The sequence below is a fragment of the Acanthopagrus latus genome, chromosome 1 (genome assembly GCF_904848185.1).
Source record: "Acanthopagrus latus isolate v.2019 chromosome 1, fAcaLat1.1, whole genome shotgun sequence".
NCBI lineage: Eukaryota > Metazoa > Chordata > Actinopteri > Spariformes > Sparidae > Acanthopagrus > Acanthopagrus latus.
In genome coordinates this window covers 31,794,318-31,812,498 of record NC_051039.1, presented here as the reverse complement: position 1 = coordinate 31,812,498, position 18,181 = coordinate 31,794,318, and the positions used below count along the sequence as shown (strand labels likewise).

Below are 18,181 nucleotides of genomic sequence, written 5' to 3'. Positions count from 1 at the left end.
CCTTGATAGATGCACTGGAAGTGCCAGAGGAAAACTGATGAGCAGCTCAGCAGAGACACAACCATGTGTCTGAAGAAGAGGGCGATATTGAGATGCTTCATAAGGATGATGTTTTATTGCATTAATAACAAAAACAGACTGGACGTCTCTGCAATGTTTTAAGCAGACTTTTCCATTCATGCACAGCAAATATACATACAAGCCTTGGAGTGCAGCTCAAATGAAATGCAACATGACAAAAAGTCAAATCAGTCTCAAAAGAAGTGTACAATAAACAACAAAAACAGTTTTAGTCATAAAATCATGATTAAGAAACAATTCACAGTGTGTTCAAAAAGCAAGTCTGTACAGTTTGTGTGCATATGTTTACCAGTGTATTGTAATAGGAAAAAAACTCAAAATACTGATGAAGAATGTTATCAACAATCAGAATAAAGCAAGAAAACTGTGCTGGAAATGTCAATGCCTCAAAACTCGTTTTATCTGATCCAAAAAGACCAGAAGAAGCAGCTCACCAGGAAACACAGCCTGTCCAATCACTACTAATGTAACAGCAATGTATTAAACAAATATTAGAAATACATAAATAACTAATGTGCCTCAGACAATCATGGAATGTGATGTTATCTCATTAGGACCAGACCTCAGTTTGAAGCAGAAAACATGCTCTCAGTTCATTATCATGCTAATGACACGTGTCAAATAAAGGTTGTCCAGTATTCAAAAACGATGTGCAAGACAGGTGACATCATTCCATTGGTTGACATAACATCAAAAACTGAGTGGAACTGCAAAACTGGTGTTAAAGCGATAGTTTGTGTTTTTTGAAGTGGGTTCATATAAAGTACATATCTACAGTCCATCTGTTCTTTACCGTAATCACCGATCAGCGCAGCCTCAGTTTGGAGAAGCAGAGAGCCGCTCCGGCCCAGATACTCAGCTGTGTACTGCAGTGAACAGGGTCCAGAGAAAAAGCGAAATAAACCACCTAAAACAAGGCTCACCTAAAAAATCTATAACAGTTCAAGTGTACGTTGTACGAGGAAAGTTCATACCACTTTACATCGCCGTCAGACCGGCCTTTCTTTTGGAGCCACATTTTCTCAACCGTAGAACCTCCATATCCCTACGCATTAGCGCAACTGTGTAGGGATACGGAGGTTCTACGGTTGACAAAAATGTAGTGCCAAAAGCAGTACTGTAAAGCAGTGTGATTTTTCCCTATACAACGTACACTTGAACTGTTTTTTAAGGTGAGCCTTGTTTTAGGTGGTTTATTTCACTTTTTCTCTGGACCCTGTTCACTGCAGTAAAGCTGAGTATCTGGGCCAGAGCGGCTCTCTACTTCTCCAAACTGAGGCTGCACTGATCAGTGATTACAGTAGGGAACAGACTATAGATATACACTTTATATGACCCCACTTCAAAAAACACTAACTATCCCTTTAAGGTTCCTTGATCACACAGTACAATTCTCACAGCTCCAGTTAATGACAGTCCCCTGTACCACTATCATGCTACGGTCTCTTCATAGAACTATGTGTCAGCATTGAGGAGGTCTGACAACACTTCACTGTTGTTTCATCAAATTCAAACCACATCCAGTAAACCTACAGTGTGTTCAGCTCTGTTATACAGTTTCTCAACCCCAAGCTCAGACCTGGTATTGAATCACTTAGCATGAAAACAGGATCAACATTGATTTCTAACTTGATAATTTATTTGATATCATCTGTGATGATAAAAAAAGAAAAAAGATTAAAGCAATACTAATAGTTTGGGTGAAGCAGAGATTTTAAACTAAACGTTAGGGTGCTAAAATGCTCACAATGACAATGACATCATGCTAATGTTTGGTAGCTATATAACATGTTGTTGTTGTTGTTGTTATATATCACCATTCAATAGACCTTTTCTATATTTCTAAGAATTTCCAAAAGATAAACAAAACTAACTGTTGCAGAATTGCTTTTCTAGGAAACTGCTTGGCTCCAAAGTTACAGCAGCTGTTGGAACTAGCAATGCTGGAGCAAATATAAAACTATTTGGAATAACTATCTGAAACTGTGAGATCATATAAAGCCGGGCAGATACTGTATACACTGCACTCAACTTCAGCCTGTAGTTCACGCCCTCGCCTAATTTTAGAATCAGACATCACTTCTTGCAGTTGGGTTGTTGTATAACGAAGTCTGAGGGGGCCGTGCCGACTGTTCAACTGTCTGCACCATCTTTCATGACTACACGCTGCTACTTGTTACTTTGAACATTAAGGTGACACTATTCTGCAAAGTATATAGGCTAGTATAGAATTGAGTAGTTATAGTCTACAGTTTGTAGAACAGAAAAAAAAAGCCACCATCTTTAAATTCATAGAATACTGAACATTTGGGGTGGCTGTCTGGCTAGAACAGGTTGACAAACTGTAGAATACAGTACCAGAGGATGCTGAAACTCATGCACTGCTTGTTTCAGAGAGAACAAGAGAATAACAGAAGAATTAAGGTGGTCAAAAAATGCAGCCTAATCAGTATAAAACCTGATTGTGATTCCAAGTAAAAAAGGTCTTGCAAGTTAGCAATGAAAGTGTTGCGTGAATCTAGACAACGTGCCATGTAAGAAGAAAGCTAAGGACAGCCAGGTTCATCTCTGTTGGTGAGGCAAAGACTAAGAATAAAACAATACAATAAAAAAGAGTTACAATCTGTAAAAATAAAATTAATTGAAATCAATGGAATGTTGGGTCAGAGAAGCTTGAATGTCAGAGTTGAGGGTGGTCTGTTCACAATAGCACTAATTCATAAGGAAGAACAGGGACACTGTCCAACCATTATTAAACTTGAGGAACATCAGGGGACGTGTTGATGTGTCCCTCACTTCCAACCAAAACCACAAACCTGAATGTACTGTTTAACACTGCAGATGAAGTGTATGTCAGAGCAGCCAACCACTCAGCTATAACTTAGTTTACATGAATATACAGTTAGTCGTAGAATTATTTAAAAAAACAAAAAAAAACCCTAGTATCACATTCACTGCTCCCTTACTGTTCATTAGTAAGAACTCAAGTGCCTCTCCTCAATCAATCAGCAGGCTTCACAGCTGTAACCATAAGAAATGTGCTGTGTTGACTTTCATAACCTGGTGAAAGTGGCAGGTCTGCACAGCACATTTCCAGGCCCCAAACTCATATACTGGACCAGGTCTTAACATATCGACCCCCCTTAAAAGCTGGTTTACTGTATCCAGGTTAGCTCCCTCTTTAAAGTGTACACTCATTCTATTTGTTCTCTAATGAAGGGAAAACAGACTGAAGTCACTTTAGCTGCACCTCTGTCAAACTACTGGATTTAAAGGAGGTTTAGTTTAGTATTAAATGGTGATGGAGAAAGGCAGAATTACTCTGGAAACTTAAATTCTCTTCTTAAATTCTCAGAAAGAAACAACAGGTGCAGGCAAGGTTGGGGAGGAGACAGCATGATCCACACTGAACACCAGTCCTGCTTGTTCTGATTCACCAGCGAACAGATGAACACTTTGAAGGGAAGAGAAAAGAAGAGCCACAAGTTCTGTCCAGAAGTCCCAGCTGAGTGATACCAACCAAATTATTTGTCCTTCTTGGATTCAGACTCAGGCCCCTGTTCATCAGCTCCCTGCTGCTCTAGCTCCTCCTCCTCGATGACCGGTGGGAACTGTGATTGGCTGATCTTGTCTCCTTTGGTCTTGTTGAGCTTCTTGGATTTCTGGTAGAGTTCGTTCAGGTTGAACTCTCGGATGATGTTCTCCTGGGGGGGAGTGATAGAGACCACGAGTTGAATTGAATTTGACAAAAATCTCAATCTTTTCATTATTTGCTGTGGACTATAATTCTTGAAGTCAGCTTTCAGTGGCAGTTTTGTACTTTGCCCAACTTTCCATTCACTGAAGCAGAAAACAGAGCACGTATGTATCTGTCGACCCATTATATTGGCAAATAACTGGGTCTATCACAGACATATCATTATCAGTGTACATACGTTCCCATGTGAACATGTTGCTCTCTAGACGGTATGATGCAGAAAACAATAATAAGGTTTTATTATAAGCTGGTCAGAAGTTAAAACAAGTCTGTTTCCTGCTATCTAACAGATACATTAGATGCATCTACACAAGCCGTTCACACCGGTCATACGCTCAGATTTTATGATTTTAGAGGCTTCTTTCAGTTATTATAAAACATTTCCATTCACAGTCACGTCACTGTAACAGCTATCATGTCACATCTAATCAGCTAAATTAAAAGCTGTAGTTCTAAACTCTCCAAAGGAAACGAGTCAGGGGTTTTAAATAATCTGTGAAGTTCATCAGCTGCTCCTTGTGTGAAAGTGTGATACACAGGATCACTACATGGAGGATCACTACATATAATGTCATTAAAAACTTCCTCATTAAACACGTATTTCTCCCCTCTCATCCCACCCATTACAGATCAGCACACAAACAGACAGATTGCAGCAACAGCGTTTCTTCCTCCTCTTCCTCACTTTAATATTAGGTTATTTTTTCATATGCAGTCAAACAGAGTTGATGATCAATCTTGTCATTGTGAAATGATGGGGCAGAGGATCCAGTAGCTGAGCATCACATCCCTTTCCCTCAGTAAAGACAAGTGCCACTGGATAATATATACCAGGTCCTGGTGCTCCTGGCACTTGAAGGGAATGGGAGATGATACTGGGATTGATTTGATTTATGTTTCACCCAAAACACACCCACGACTAATTCAGAGTGTAAATACCGCCTCTTTGTGCAGTGCGCTGCACTTCACACCAAGATTATCCACCATTTAACCATGCACTGCAGACTGTCAAAATGGGACCTCAGCAGGGCAGGTGGCATCAGTAGCACAGTGCATCACAGCTGAGTAGAAATCAGTAGTTTCTCGCTCACTGCCATTCTGGCTAAACTACTTTGCTTTGCGTGAAATTCAACATTGGCCAACTCTGACTTCTGAAGTAACAGCCTCAGCCAATAGCAAAGACGTGTGTGCTGACACTAACAGAATATAACCCAGCACCCTGAAACCTGTGTGCCTCCCATCTGCACTGCCCACATCCATTGCCTGCATTCACATATGCATGACTGTGCCCTTACACTACAATCCTCTGGTTTATCAGCCAAGTATTAGAACTGCAAGAATAATGCAGGTTGAATTGATAGGTCCACCTCACACAGGATTGATCTCATGTATTGCGTGGCTGTCCCTCTTCCTCTCCTTGGGATGGAGTGTGCCTCGTAACAAACATGTAGTGCAGCATCAACAACTGCACATCTATTGAGGAAGTGGATTAAATGATTGAGAGCAGAATGTTTTGTATTATTTCATGATTTGTTTTTGCCCTGTGGAAGCAAAGATGTTTCTGTGGCGGTGGGTGTTTGACTAACACCAGCACATACTTTCAACAACATGAACAATGTATTCTCTGCTAAGTCACAGGCATAGCATGCACTGTCCAGTCATACCTCAGTGAAGCTCCAGGACACAGCTCTACCCTTCTTGTCCACCTGGGGGCGCCGCATCACCTCCTTCCCTCCCTGAAACAAGACGAGGGAGGGAAGCTGTTTGGACAGTGGAGACGCAGACACCTTGTACCTACAGAACAAAGCCATATGAGACAATATGTTCACATTTCTAGTGAGTTCTTCCTGACAAAATAAAAGTCCATCAGTTGAAGACAGTTTTTTTGATACAATAGAATAAAAAAAAAGCAAAAGAAATAAAACATCTAACCTTTTGGAAACCTCTCCATAACGTCCTATGTCCACTTTACCAAACTTGAGGCCGGCACAGTTATACCTGCAACACAAAACACAAGAGTAGCTGCAGTTAGTGCCACTGAGTTCACTTGATGCTATTACTGAGTGGGTGGATGGAGTCTTACTTGAGAGACAGATCAGCATACACAGAAGCGAATGACTGGCACTCTGGAGACCAGTTGGCGAAAAATTCAACGATCCACGTCACGCGGCTGTCTCTGTCCAGCTCATCCTGCCCACACACACAGAGGTTTTAGTTAAGATTAATAATGATTGTAATGATCCACTGATTAATGGACAATCTCTTAATGATACATTCTACCACTTTTACTCACATCAATGGTTTTGTCACTGAAGTATTTGATGTACTCTGGTCCCATGTAGAGAGGAGGCTTACAGGTCATCAGAAACACTGAAACACACAAACGACCAACAGCAGTGAGAAGAGATGATTGAGAGAATGTCAATGGGCACAACTTCTATAATTCTATTTTATTAGTCATTTATCTACTGAGACACTACAAGACGGCCTTCTTCTGACAGTACTGCTGGTTGGACTTTTGTTTTGTTTACTGAGCACTGCAGCCCTTGCTAAATAAATCAATGTCAATCATTAAAAAGAGAAATGAAAGGAAAAGGAAAAAGACAGGCTTACACATATTTTGAGACCTGTAAAGCTACCATGCTAAATTACCAAAAGCAGTGGAAGAAGCGAGAACACCCTTCTTCTCCAAATCACTCCAACCCCTGAATTTGATTTCAAGTCTTAGAATCAGTAACCAGCCCCTCCTCCTCTCCTTTTATTGATGCCTCTCGACAAAGGTGTGAGGACTTTTGCTACTATTATTACTATTACTATTACTACAAAACATCATCCCCCCCCACATCAAATTTTACACAAATTTATACTCCCCTTTTAATTAAACTCATATCACACATGAAACCAGCCGCTTACAGCCTTGATTTTATCCACACCAAGTTTCTTGAAGAGGTTATCAACACTGTTGGACCAAGTACCGTATTTTTCGGACTATAAGTCGCTCCGGAGTATAAGTCGCACCAGCCAAAAAATGCATAATGAAGAAGAAAAAAACATATATAAGTCGCACTGGACTATAAGTCGCATTTTTTCGGGGACATTTATTTCATAAAATCAGAGACCTGTCACGTTGTGCTCAGTTACTTGCTTTTCAATAAACTCACGGAAGCTGTCGATCTTGGCTTGGAAGTCTGCTGGCAGTTTTTGGGACATCGATGTCCGTGCACTGATAGAGAGGCGGTTGCGCTGCATGAAGCGGTAACACCAAGAAGGACCTCCCACAAAGTCACTGATGTTCATCTCCTTGGCAACTACCTGGGCGTGGAGGCGTAACTGAACTGTTGACAAGCCTCTCCCAGCGGCACGTTGTTCAAGCACCCATCTGTGAACTTGTTCCTCTAGCTGTGGCCATCTAGCTTTTAGCCCGCGATTAGCTTTTTTGGTTTTCTTCATTGTCGTTAGAGTATCCTCCGCTTTTCGCCAGTCCCTCACAAGTTTCTCGCTCACTCCAAAATTTCTTTCAGCTGCTCGATTACCGTTTTCAGCTGCATATTTTACAACTTGCAGCTTGTAATCTGCTGAGTATGATTTTCTTTTTGGGGGCATCTTTCTTTTTCTGTTCAATCTTTCTCACTTGTCTTTATAGGTTTATGTTTTATATTTTAATTTTTCTGTGGTACAGGAGTAATAGGCGTAGCAGATAATGGCACACTAGCCTAGGGCGCCCCCTCGCAGCTGTCAGCATGAACATGTGAAATTACCTATATATTTTAATATATAAGTCGCACCTGAGTATAGGTCGCAGGACCAGCCAAACCATGAAAAAAAGTGCGACTTATAGTCCGAAAAATATGGTATTTTATTGATTATTAAAAGCTCCCTAAAAAGTGCCATTTTTCCACACTCTTTTAAACATGCTGTGGTCCAACCTATTTTAAAGAAACCAAACCTTGACCCCTTGGTTCTTCACAATTTTAGGCCAATCTCCAAGCTTCCGTTTTAAAGTAGTTTCTACTCCACTTTTATGTCTCAGCTTTTATGTCTTACAACATCTTTGACAAATTCATGGATTAAAGCAAAAAGACATCTTTGGACTGAAATGTTTCATTGAGCTGTAGCCAACTCATATTCCCAATTTGTAATTTGTGAAACATATTATAGGGCACGTTACTTGACACGTGCTAAAAAAATAAGATAAGATTTACAGCCTCACCCGACACCGTGTTCTCTAATGCAGACATCAAGTTTAAATATTTGACCAACAGTGTTTTACAGAAACATGATCTGAACAGCTTTTTTTTTGTCTTTTCAATGTAATTCTCAATCTATGAAATCAAACTGTGTCTTTTTTTGCCAAGCTTCTCTCAAGTTTTACTCTTTCAAATAGTCAACCATTTTTACTACTGTTTAACTATTTTTCTAATTCTTCTTCTCATCATCATTATCATTAATTATCATTGTTATTATTAATAATAACATTGCTTAAAGTGAGCCTCTTATTATTTAACAGAAAAATACATCATACAAACAGCAACTTTTGCAGCCTTGTCAGTCTGATGGTGAATTATCAGCTTTCTGTCATCACTAACATACAGTTAATAATCAAAGAAGCTCTGAGGCTTTACATTTGTTCTATATGTTATAATACAAGATTTCAGCATTGAGCTACAATCAGGCTACATTCATGATTTTGTACAGTCAAATTAACCAGTAACTTCTCACTGATCATCATTATAAAGTTTCAGGGCGTTAACCTGTAACCATGGTAACTCACGGTGCCAGAGGGGAGGGAGAGACGCTGAATGAAGCCGTTTACACAGATACACTCCAGACAAAGTTCAGACTATAGTTGTTATTTCACACAAGTAGCACACAACAGGAGACTCTCCGTGTCAGACGAGTTCTCACGTGTTGACTAAACTCAATAGCTTACTAATAACGTAGCAGCGCGACAAGTCCTTGCTAGCTAAGCAGCTAAACTTTAGTGCCGCTCCGTGTTTAGATCCCGCCCTATGTGGGTCACTGCACTGTTATTGGTCAGGCGCGCACACGCTGTTAACGATACCATTGGCTGTAGAGTGTGACAATCTGTCGATAAAAATCAGCCAACACTTCCTCCGATCTATATTGATCCAGTCTGGTTTAGAGCTTTACACAGGACAGAAACTGCCTTCTTCAGGGTAACCAGCGACCTTCTTTTAGAAGCCAACAGGCGAGAGAGCGCAATTTTAATTATTTTAGATTTAAGTACAGCTTTTGACACTGTTGATCATGCCATTTTATTAGACCATCTGAAAACCTGGGTTGGCATCAAGGATACTAGTTGGTTTTACCTTTCAGGCAGAACCTTCTCCGTCACCACAGGTAACTACTCTTCTGCCCATTACCTGTGGTGTACCGCAAGGTTTTGTTTTAGGTCCAGTTTTATTTTCTATTCATATGCTCTCCCACTCGGCCAGGTTGTCGAACACCATAATGTTTCCTTCCATTGCTATGCTGACAACATACAAAGATACCTCCCACTGAGGCCCGGTGACCCAAGAAGCCTAGCTGCTGTCTTGGACTGTCTTAAAGATATCAACTGTTGGATGGCTCAAAATTTCCAACAGCTCAATAACAGAAACCATACAGTTCAGCCCCCCAAACAATATCAGCCACTTTCAGCAAGCCCTTGGTCCTCTGTCGGTCAGCATAAAACCCACTGCATCGAAATCGTGGTGTTCAATTTGATTCAGAGCTCACATTGACAATAATGCAGCTCTCTGACAAAGGAAGAAGATATATGAAGCTCTAGGGTACATATACTTTTTTACCAGGATACAAAACACATCTTTTGTCAGCCTTCAACCTCACTCATTCTACCCTCAGTATTAAACTTATGCTCAACTTTAACTGAGTCTATGTGGACACACTTATTTTTTTGCATACAGTACATGTGATCTCTTATTAGCGCTGTCTTATTTTTGTATGTTTTTGTATATTTTGTTAGTGCTCCTTGTCAAATATTCTGTTTTTAATGTTTTTTTAAAAAAACATCGTTGTGTGAAGAATGTATTCCTATAGAAAACTGTGAGATTAAGTAGCTTTTTCATGGATGGCCAAATGAGGCTGTGTTTGAAGGTGGGACTTCAGGGATATAATTGGCTGTTTTTGATTACTTTTGATTTTACCATTTCACTTTAAAACTAGTTACCTTGCCTTGTTTGGTGTCATTATTTTCAGCACAACCTCACATATGTGACTGTACAGTTATTTTTTCATTTTGACATACTGTATTAACACAATGGACCTAAAAATCACAAAAAACATAAAATCCGAGTATGAAAAAGTTAGATTTTTTTCTGTGAAAACCACAATATATTCAACGAACCATTTTTATTACTTATAATGCAGATATAAATTGTTGTTTGCTTTTAAATTTACAAAGTTATATGTAAATATTTACATTTAAATCTCCTCAGCTCATTCCTGCCTGCTCAACATACAGCAGTCTCCTCATTGTTTTGACTCATTAAACAAAAAAAACAACTCCACTACGCACTAAACACACTACACCAAACACTACATAACACACTAATCTCAACTCTCAAAACTTGCTATCTCTGTCGCTGTCTGTATCACCGTCATTGCTGCTGTCAATCTTCCGCTGCCGTCCCTCCCACAACTTCCCCTTTTCCCAGCAACCAAATCACGTGGTTTGCTATATAATTTTGTGATTGGTTGGTGTGGTGCCTTTTTCCACCAATAGGAACATGTTTTCTTGTTTGCAAACGTTTTTGTGACAAAAGCCAGATTTTACCATTTCTTCCTGCACCAGACAAAAAGCAAACATGACAGCAATGTTCGCAAAAAAGCATGGCAGATATTATTTATAGTAAATCTGGTTTTGGACGCGCCGGCATGTACGTCGACTCAGGCGGTGGGCCGTGGGAGTGGGCTAGCAGCTAGTTACACACAAACATCCACAGATTCTGATTCCAGTTTGTTGTCCTTGCGTATCCGGATCTCCTCAGACCCGAACTGACTCGGTCCGGACTCGTTTAGTCTCATTAATCACTCAGTTTAGATGCACAGAACAAAACTGCCAGCAAAATCCCGGTACAGCTCGCGCCGCTGCAGGTATAAATCCGCTTGTTTCTTAAGGTGCGTCGTGAGGGTGAGCTCTGCAGTGATTGGCTCTGGTGCACACGTGGCTAAGATGTGCAGTGACTGGCTTTAGTGCGCACATGACTATGGTGGCTATGGTTGACAATGCTAGGGGAATTGGTAAAGCATTTATGAAATCATTTATTAACGGTTATCATTGTAGTCCAAACAAATCCTACGTTGCACACCCCTGAACCACGAAGCAGCCATGTTGAAACTCTCAGATCAGTCTGATCCTGATCTGCAGAGATATTTGAGGCACACATAGACAGACAGACAGACAGACAGACAGACAGACAGACAGACAGACAGACAGAGATTCCTTGCTTTTATAGAGAGATATTTCTTATTTGCTGTTTTTATTATTTGTACAGTCCTTTGAGGCATGTTTTGTGATACTGGCTATGATAAAGTTTTGACCTAATCCTTTCTCTCTATAAAAAGGATTTGTTGACAGCATTTAAGCATTTAAGACGAATCTGACGAACAAGACACAATTTTTGACTTTTGGATTCATAAGACAAGAAACTGAAGAGTCACTCGATGGTGTGTGTGTGTGTGTGTGTGTGTGTGTGTGTGTGTGTGTGTGTGTGTGTGTGTGTGTGAGTGTGTGTGTGTGTGTGTGTGTGAGTGATAGTAAAGCTGGACTGACCTATGCAGAGTGTCAGGTAGAGCAGTCCCATCCTGATGTCCAGTCTGAAGAACAGAATGACATTGGCCACTTTGCTGAACAGGATGATGTTGCCCACATGCTGCTCCACAGTTACTGACATGAACACATGAGATTTAAATTAGCAGGAGTCAATTGTTATTTTCTGAGCAGTGCTGTCTCCAAGCTGCAACCACGAAGCATTTGAGAGGAGACGGAATGACAATAACTGATATTCAGGAAAATGTACTATTATAATGCATAAAGTAAAGGAAGGAAATTCAGCACATGTAATACATTTCTACAAAACACGAACAATATGAATTTCCACTTAAAAGCCTGGTGTTATAATAGATGATGTGACACTGAATGACATGTACAGACAAAGAAGCAACTTTGGTTGCTGTACATTGGTTTAATCTTACTTTTAACCTTACATTTCCTAACTAACTTTTTGTGGGTCATGGTTTGGGGATATATATATATAATCATCATCGATACATCAGACATATAATGGAGTCTTTATATTTTGCTCAGGGAAAAACAGGAAAAAAGACATTTACTTACTTGCTCGTCTGTTCTTCATCATGACGATGGCACTGAGGAACATGAGGATCTCCACCTCTCTCTGTGAACACAAACATGAAACTTCTTAACTGTGTTAAGTGTGTCTTAAGCCAAGTTTCCCCGTCTGTTCGCGCTGGTTTCATCCATCAAGACTTGTACCAACATGTTTTGATCCGGGTTGCTGACAGACAACATTTAAGATAGCTGGTCAGTGTCAAGCTGCTGGGATATGGACAGAGTGGAGAAACAACTTTCAGAGCATTTAGATCACTGTGGGACACTATGACGTCAGACTATCTGGTCATTTTAAATATGATGCATGTGGAAGTCCAATTAACCCAGACCTGTGGAAATCCTGTGAAATCATAAATCATAATATCATAAATAGACAGAAGGTATAAAGGCATGTTAAACCAAGAATGGTTCAAGTGAAGATGTCCATAAAATCTTCTTGCATATGAATTCTGTAGAGCTGACAGTCCTGAATTATGAGTACTACAAGCAAATCCTAAATCCTGTCCCTGAAAATTAGCAGTAATACATAATAAGACCAAGCTAAATGAGGAATGTGTGTATGCTGGGAGACTTGACTTGAAGGCAATAACGCAGGACTTTGTGACACAGTATATCTGAAAAATGCAAATTGTATTTGGAAGTGCTGCTAAATTGTCATATGCACATCAAGCTGCTGCACTGAGAAGAATATTCTACATTCAAATGAGAGAGCCCTCCTCCCCACAGTTTTACATAGGCCCCCCATGGAGAATGGAGAAACGGCCCTGACTCAATACAGGATAATAAAGACCTCAATAAAGACCTTGGCCCGTATACTCTCATGCATAGGCTGCCCCTTGACTCCTGCAAGATTGAAGTTATTGACGTTAAAGGACGTTAGCGAGCTAGCGAGCTAAACCAATACACTTACTGGCGTTATGCTACGGACTAAAAGATGTTACTGCATTTCAATTCTGTTGATTTACAGATTCCATCCTAGCTATATATAACATCATAGCTCAAATATTTGTAGTAGGTTATCCATTAAGTTGTGATTTCAATAAGTAAAACTGTTTGAATTTCCAGTTTTTGACCACAATTTGTCCTGTCATCCTCTTCTCTACAGCTAAGACAAGCTAAAGTCACCTGGCCCTTGCTGTAAGCCTGTCCAGTCAACACTGTGCTCCTCCACTGACCAGCTAGCCATCTATCGCTGGCTAACACACATTTTTGAAAAGCAATATGTGACATTCTAGCATTTTCCACGGACCCAGTCAAAGTCGCAGGAGTTGCCGTCCTCTCGCTGTGTGGCCAGATGGTCGCAGATGCCAGGCGTCTTGCGAACAGCTAGGAAGGCTATGGACATGAAAAGAGAAGCTACATAGTAAGGCTTCAACAGCCACTTGTACACCTGCGGGAGGTGGTACAGGAAAGCGAATAGCGGCGTTAGTAGAGCCATTTTCTATTTAATTTTCTTGCCCCGAGTTAAACGCGAATTAAACCCCGAAAAGATCGAGGTACCCGGTGATGGAGTCGTTAGCTTGATGCGAGCGCTCGATGCTGACGCGAACGTATCCGGAAATACAGCTTCCGGTAGAGATGTTAAAATAAAATCATTCATGATAACATGTTCAGGGCGCGAACTCTAACTGTACTGAAAAATAATAGTTGTACATTGTATATTATACATATTAAGTGAGAAAAATATTTTTGATTTTTATCGTTTCATCGTTTATGTGGTCTTAATACCGATGGGGCCGTTTCCTAATAAATATTAACACGTAGTGTGCCTGCTTTAAATATGAAGGTATTAGACGTAACTTCCTGTGTAACTGCGGTTAACTCTTGGTAGCTTGATTCAGCTCTGCAGTTTGCAGTCGGCAAAATTGTAAAGAAATTTAAAGGGGCGGAGAGAGAAGCGGAGGTCAACCAGGACGAACGAGTTATAACTGGCGCTGATTGGTCAGGGCGGAGAGCACTGATGATTGGTTCATTCCAGCATAATAAATGGAATTCCTGTCCAACCGGAAGGGCATTTATTAATTTACATCAATGGCTGGCAAGCTAGGATGTATTCATTATTCACTTATTTGTCTACCAGTACTTCCAGGTCCAGCATTTACCCAGGGTCCTTGGGAGCTTTAATAAAAAGGAAAATCTTTAGCACGACCACCACCACAAGCATCTGCACAACAACCTCTGCAACTTACAGATAAACACCTTAAGCAAGGAATGGAAAGTTAATAGAAGAGGCGTTATGACATATGATAATGTGTTTTATTACAAGTGAGTGAGACATGAAGTAGTTAGATAGGGTTTGCAATTACAACAGTGTGCTTCATTCACAGCACACAGCCACTGAGTCTGCTGTTCAGTAGCTGCCTAACTCAGTAGCACAAAGCACACAGCCCCTGAGCCCAACAATGAGCTGCTACAGCAGCAACACTTGTCTTAAGCAACTAACGTTAGCACAATGTGTCAATGTCATTAGGCAGTGCATGTTTATGTGTTCCAGAGGAATAGTGCTGAAGGAAGAGGTGGGATTTTTTTTTTTTTTTCGGTGGGATACTTGGCATATTTAGCTTGTGATGGAAAAATTCCTTTTCATTATGGGTTGATGAATTTTGAACTATTTTGTTGAATATGATTTCTAAAACCATTTATCTAACTTGCTTCATGTGACTGATATCTTATGCAAATGCATGAACACCTAACCTCTGCCCTATATGATTGTAACAGAGTCACGAACCAGCCAAAACTCAGATAGAAAGTCGTCTTCTTGTCTTATGTTTTATGTCTGATAATTTTATGCTTTGCACAGTGTCCCAGGTCATGCGTCATGAAGTTTTAACTTTACGTCTTGTGTCGATGAGAAGCCTGTCTGATTGGGATAGTCGTATGTACGTGTGTGTGTAGCTTAATCACTGCTGGCACCGAGAGTGCTTGTCTCTTCCCCTGACCTTGTTGATATCTGTGTATAAAATTGTGAACACTCCTTTATTCGGGGCTCATTCACTCAGCTCATGAATTTGACTGTGTGGTGAGTCCATCTGCAGATGGTTGGATTAAACTTACCGAAAAGACAGATCTGACTTTACTCTTTGATTGACAGAAATTTCCACCACAAGCTCTTGCTGGTTTCCACCATCTTTATCAACCTCAGCTTGAATTCATCTCATCAGAGCGAATACTGAGTGATTTGTGTTAAATTGCAGCCTTTTTCAAAGCAGACTAGATATAGCATAGGAACAGTTCAGGTGTAAATGATATTAGTTGTGTCGCTTTAATCCAAGTGTCCTAGGACTCTGAAACTAAAGCTGCTAAAGGGAATTCAGCCATCTCAAAATGTCTTCAGTAAAAAGGTCAAGGAGGGAAGGAAAAGTTTTGTGCCCATTTTTTTTCATGGTTCACTGTGACTTTACAAGCTGTAGGTTCGAAGGTAAAAGTATGTCAAATGTTTTATAGTCTACTAAGATAAACTACAGCAGTTCATTCCTCTGAACATGTGATTGTGAAACATATTGACTTTGGATGCCATGTAGTTAAGGAAATGATTTCCTGTCTGTGATGATGTTGTGTAACTAGTGTTGCCTCCTACAAGAGGAAGGCAGGAATGACACATCACAGTGTGACAGTAAACAAAGTGTGAGTAGCAACTATCCAGAGACAAAACTCTGAGCATCCCCAACATGGACGAATAAAGATGAAACCTGTGTTTTTGTTGCTCTGTGGTTTATTCACATCATTCGGTTTTTGTTGTTGTTGTTGCTGTCATTTTTTTTTGTTGTTGTTTTGTTTTGTTTTTTTTAAAAAACACTGAGAGCCAGCTGGGAGTAAGTTAACAAACAACATTCTCTCTCAGTAACCTAGGGTGTAGCCATGTGGAGCGCTTCAGTTATTATTGCTAAAGTTTTCAGATATTGACTCATAAAGCTTCGACTGTCACCCCTGCACAATGGCAGTGGCGTGGGGTCAGTGTTGTTTACATCCATTGAAGAGTGTGGAAAAGTTTTTCTTTGGGCAGTTTTCACAGCAACAATCAAAGTTATTGTTAAATGTCGTATGTCTGTTTCAGCCTCTGGCAGTCAAACTGATCCGGTAATGTACTGCACAAAACCAAAAATGAATCCTCTGATGAAGGGGACCTCACATTCGTTCTAACCTCAGGTAAATCTAGCTGCTCTGCATCATTCCTCACATATGTCACATTATGTGCCAGAAACCTGAAAAAAAAAAAACAATCATCTGTTTTTACCATTCAGGCCTCTATCATGGAGCACTGGTGCTTCCAAGAATCCTCCATCCCGGACAAACAAGACGCCACAAATCTATGGAGGACTTCCATGGGCTCCTGCTTCCTTCCATTACACTGAATAATTTAAACCGTCATTGTCAAATAACATATCTTGTCATTTAATCTGGAGGACCTATGGGCATTTTTGCCAAGAAAAAAACAAACAAGCAACAGAAACGTAAGAAAGGAAAGGAGAGAAAACTTCCCGATATAATATGTCAATCGTTATATGAATTTTGATACATTAAGTCAATATTATGAAACAGTCACAATTCCTCAATTCCAATTGCCTCTCCTCTTAAAATGACTCACTTAATCATAGTCAACATTATGACACAATAAGTCAGATATCAGTGTAGTAAGTCGAATTAGGCCTGTCTAATCTTTATATCTTTGACTTAAAAAAAAAACAAAATTATGAGCTTTATCACCTACGTCACTGTTGTTCATTTTTGTTTGTTTGTAGTTGTATTCCTCTTGGTACAGAAGGCTGCCACACAAGGTCTTTGGAAAGGGCGCACAGATTTTGTCTTTACATATAATTGCAACAAAATTATTCATGAAATGTGACTAAAGAAATTTACTTCAGCTGGAGTTTCCCACCTAGTTGTATGTAGTGGAGAAATCTCTGCTATTTGCATTGGAGCGACATCATCCTGTGTGATTCATCAGGATGTTGTGCTGATTTTGGATGAATGGACTCATCACCTGTACATTCATGGCTTTGACAAAGAAGGTTGGTTGTTGTTGATGTTTTTGTTTTCCATGAATTTGAGCATGGAAAAATACACTACAAGTCTTTAAATCTGATATTATAGTATGAGAGTGAAATGTTTAAGTGTTTAAGAGGGAAATTAAAAAAAACACACACACAGTTATCAGTAAAAGGAATAAAATCGTTTTGTTTCAAACAGCATCTGTAAATACTTTTTTCGTTTCAGATTGATTGATTTTGGATTTTTTTCTGTCTGCACTGTTGAATGAATTATATCCTTCTCCATGTTTGTGTTTATATAAATGTCAGTTGACATAAATATGAACTATTTTTCTTGTTGGTCTGTGTTTTCCAAAAAGTGCCTTTTTATCATTAATCCTGATCTTTCTCATTTTAAGTCATCTGTCACTTCTAAGTTATTATGCTCACAAAAGTGTAACTACATGATGCTCTCACCATGATCAGCTTTATGGCATATATACAAGTTGAGGTCATAAAAATGGGAATGTATTGCTCCTCCAGATGAAACCAAAGTATGACATCATCCTCACAGTCTGAATCAAACAACGGTGACCTCATGTTTAATCCTTAACCATTTCGTCAGAAAAAATAAAATTGTTTAATGGGATTATTTAGGTTTTGTGGTATTTTCCCCCCTGATATCACTGCACTATATCAAACGTATTCAATATATTTCATATTCTACATATTCTCTTCATGAGATTAATGCTGATTGTGCTGAAGCATTGTTCCATTGTTCAAAGGGAAGCTTGGCTTCATCCATGCCTCCCTGACTTTCTGTTGCTGCAGTGCATGCAGTGCGGTCCTGTGGGCCCGTGCAGAGTTCCCTCATCACTTCCTCCAACGTGAACAGGAAAACCATGTCAGTAGCACACAGCGGAAGGAGGAAGAGGAGTAGGAGGAGGAAGAATACCCATTTCTCTCTCTATTTTCTTTTGCCTTTTTAAAAAACATATTTAT

At 39.8% G+C, this 18,181-nt stretch overlaps 1 protein-coding gene and 1 long non-coding RNA gene across 2 annotated transcripts; one reads left to right on the top strand and one right to left on the bottom strand.

The window, feature by feature from the left end:
* Nucleotides 1-2,448: 2,448 nt before the first annotated feature.
* Nucleotides 2,449-13,650, bottom strand: tmx2b (thioredoxin-related transmembrane protein 2b). The gene is made up of 8 exons (XM_037109030.1): nucleotides 13,462-13,650; nucleotides 12,198-12,258; nucleotides 11,634-11,747; nucleotides 6,132-6,208; nucleotides 5,922-6,028; nucleotides 5,771-5,836; nucleotides 5,503-5,632; nucleotides 2,449-3,785 (listed from the first exon to the last, which is right to left on the bottom strand). The coding sequence occupies exons 1-8, from the start codon at nucleotides 13,648-13,650 to the stop codon at nucleotides 3,606-3,608; spliced, it is 924 nt and encodes a 307-aa protein (XP_036964925.1). The 3' UTR covers nucleotides 2,449-3,605.
* A 2,400-nt stretch (nucleotides 13,651-16,050) lies between these two features.
* On the top strand, nucleotides 16,051-16,579 carry LOC119019784. Its single transcript, XR_005075159.1, has 3 exons — nucleotides 16,051-16,162; nucleotides 16,267-16,358; nucleotides 16,454-16,579. It is a non-coding gene; the product is annotated as an uncharacterized LOC119019784 (long non-coding RNA).
* The last annotated feature ends 1,602 nt before the right edge of the window (nucleotides 16,580-18,181 follow it).

Coding starts and splice junctions, on each gene's coding strand:
- tmx2b (XM_037109030.1), bottom strand. CDS start 13,650: ATGGCTCTACTAACGCCGCTATTCGCTTTCCTGTACCACCTCCCGCAG. Junction 12,259..13,461: donor ACTCCTGCGACTTTGACTGG/GTCCGTGGAAAA, acceptor TTGTGTTCACAG/AGAGAGGTGGAGATCCTCAT. Junction 6,029..6,131: donor TCAGTGACAAAACCATTGAT/GTGAGTAAAAGT, acceptor GTGTGTGGGCAG/GATGAGCTGGACAGAGACAG.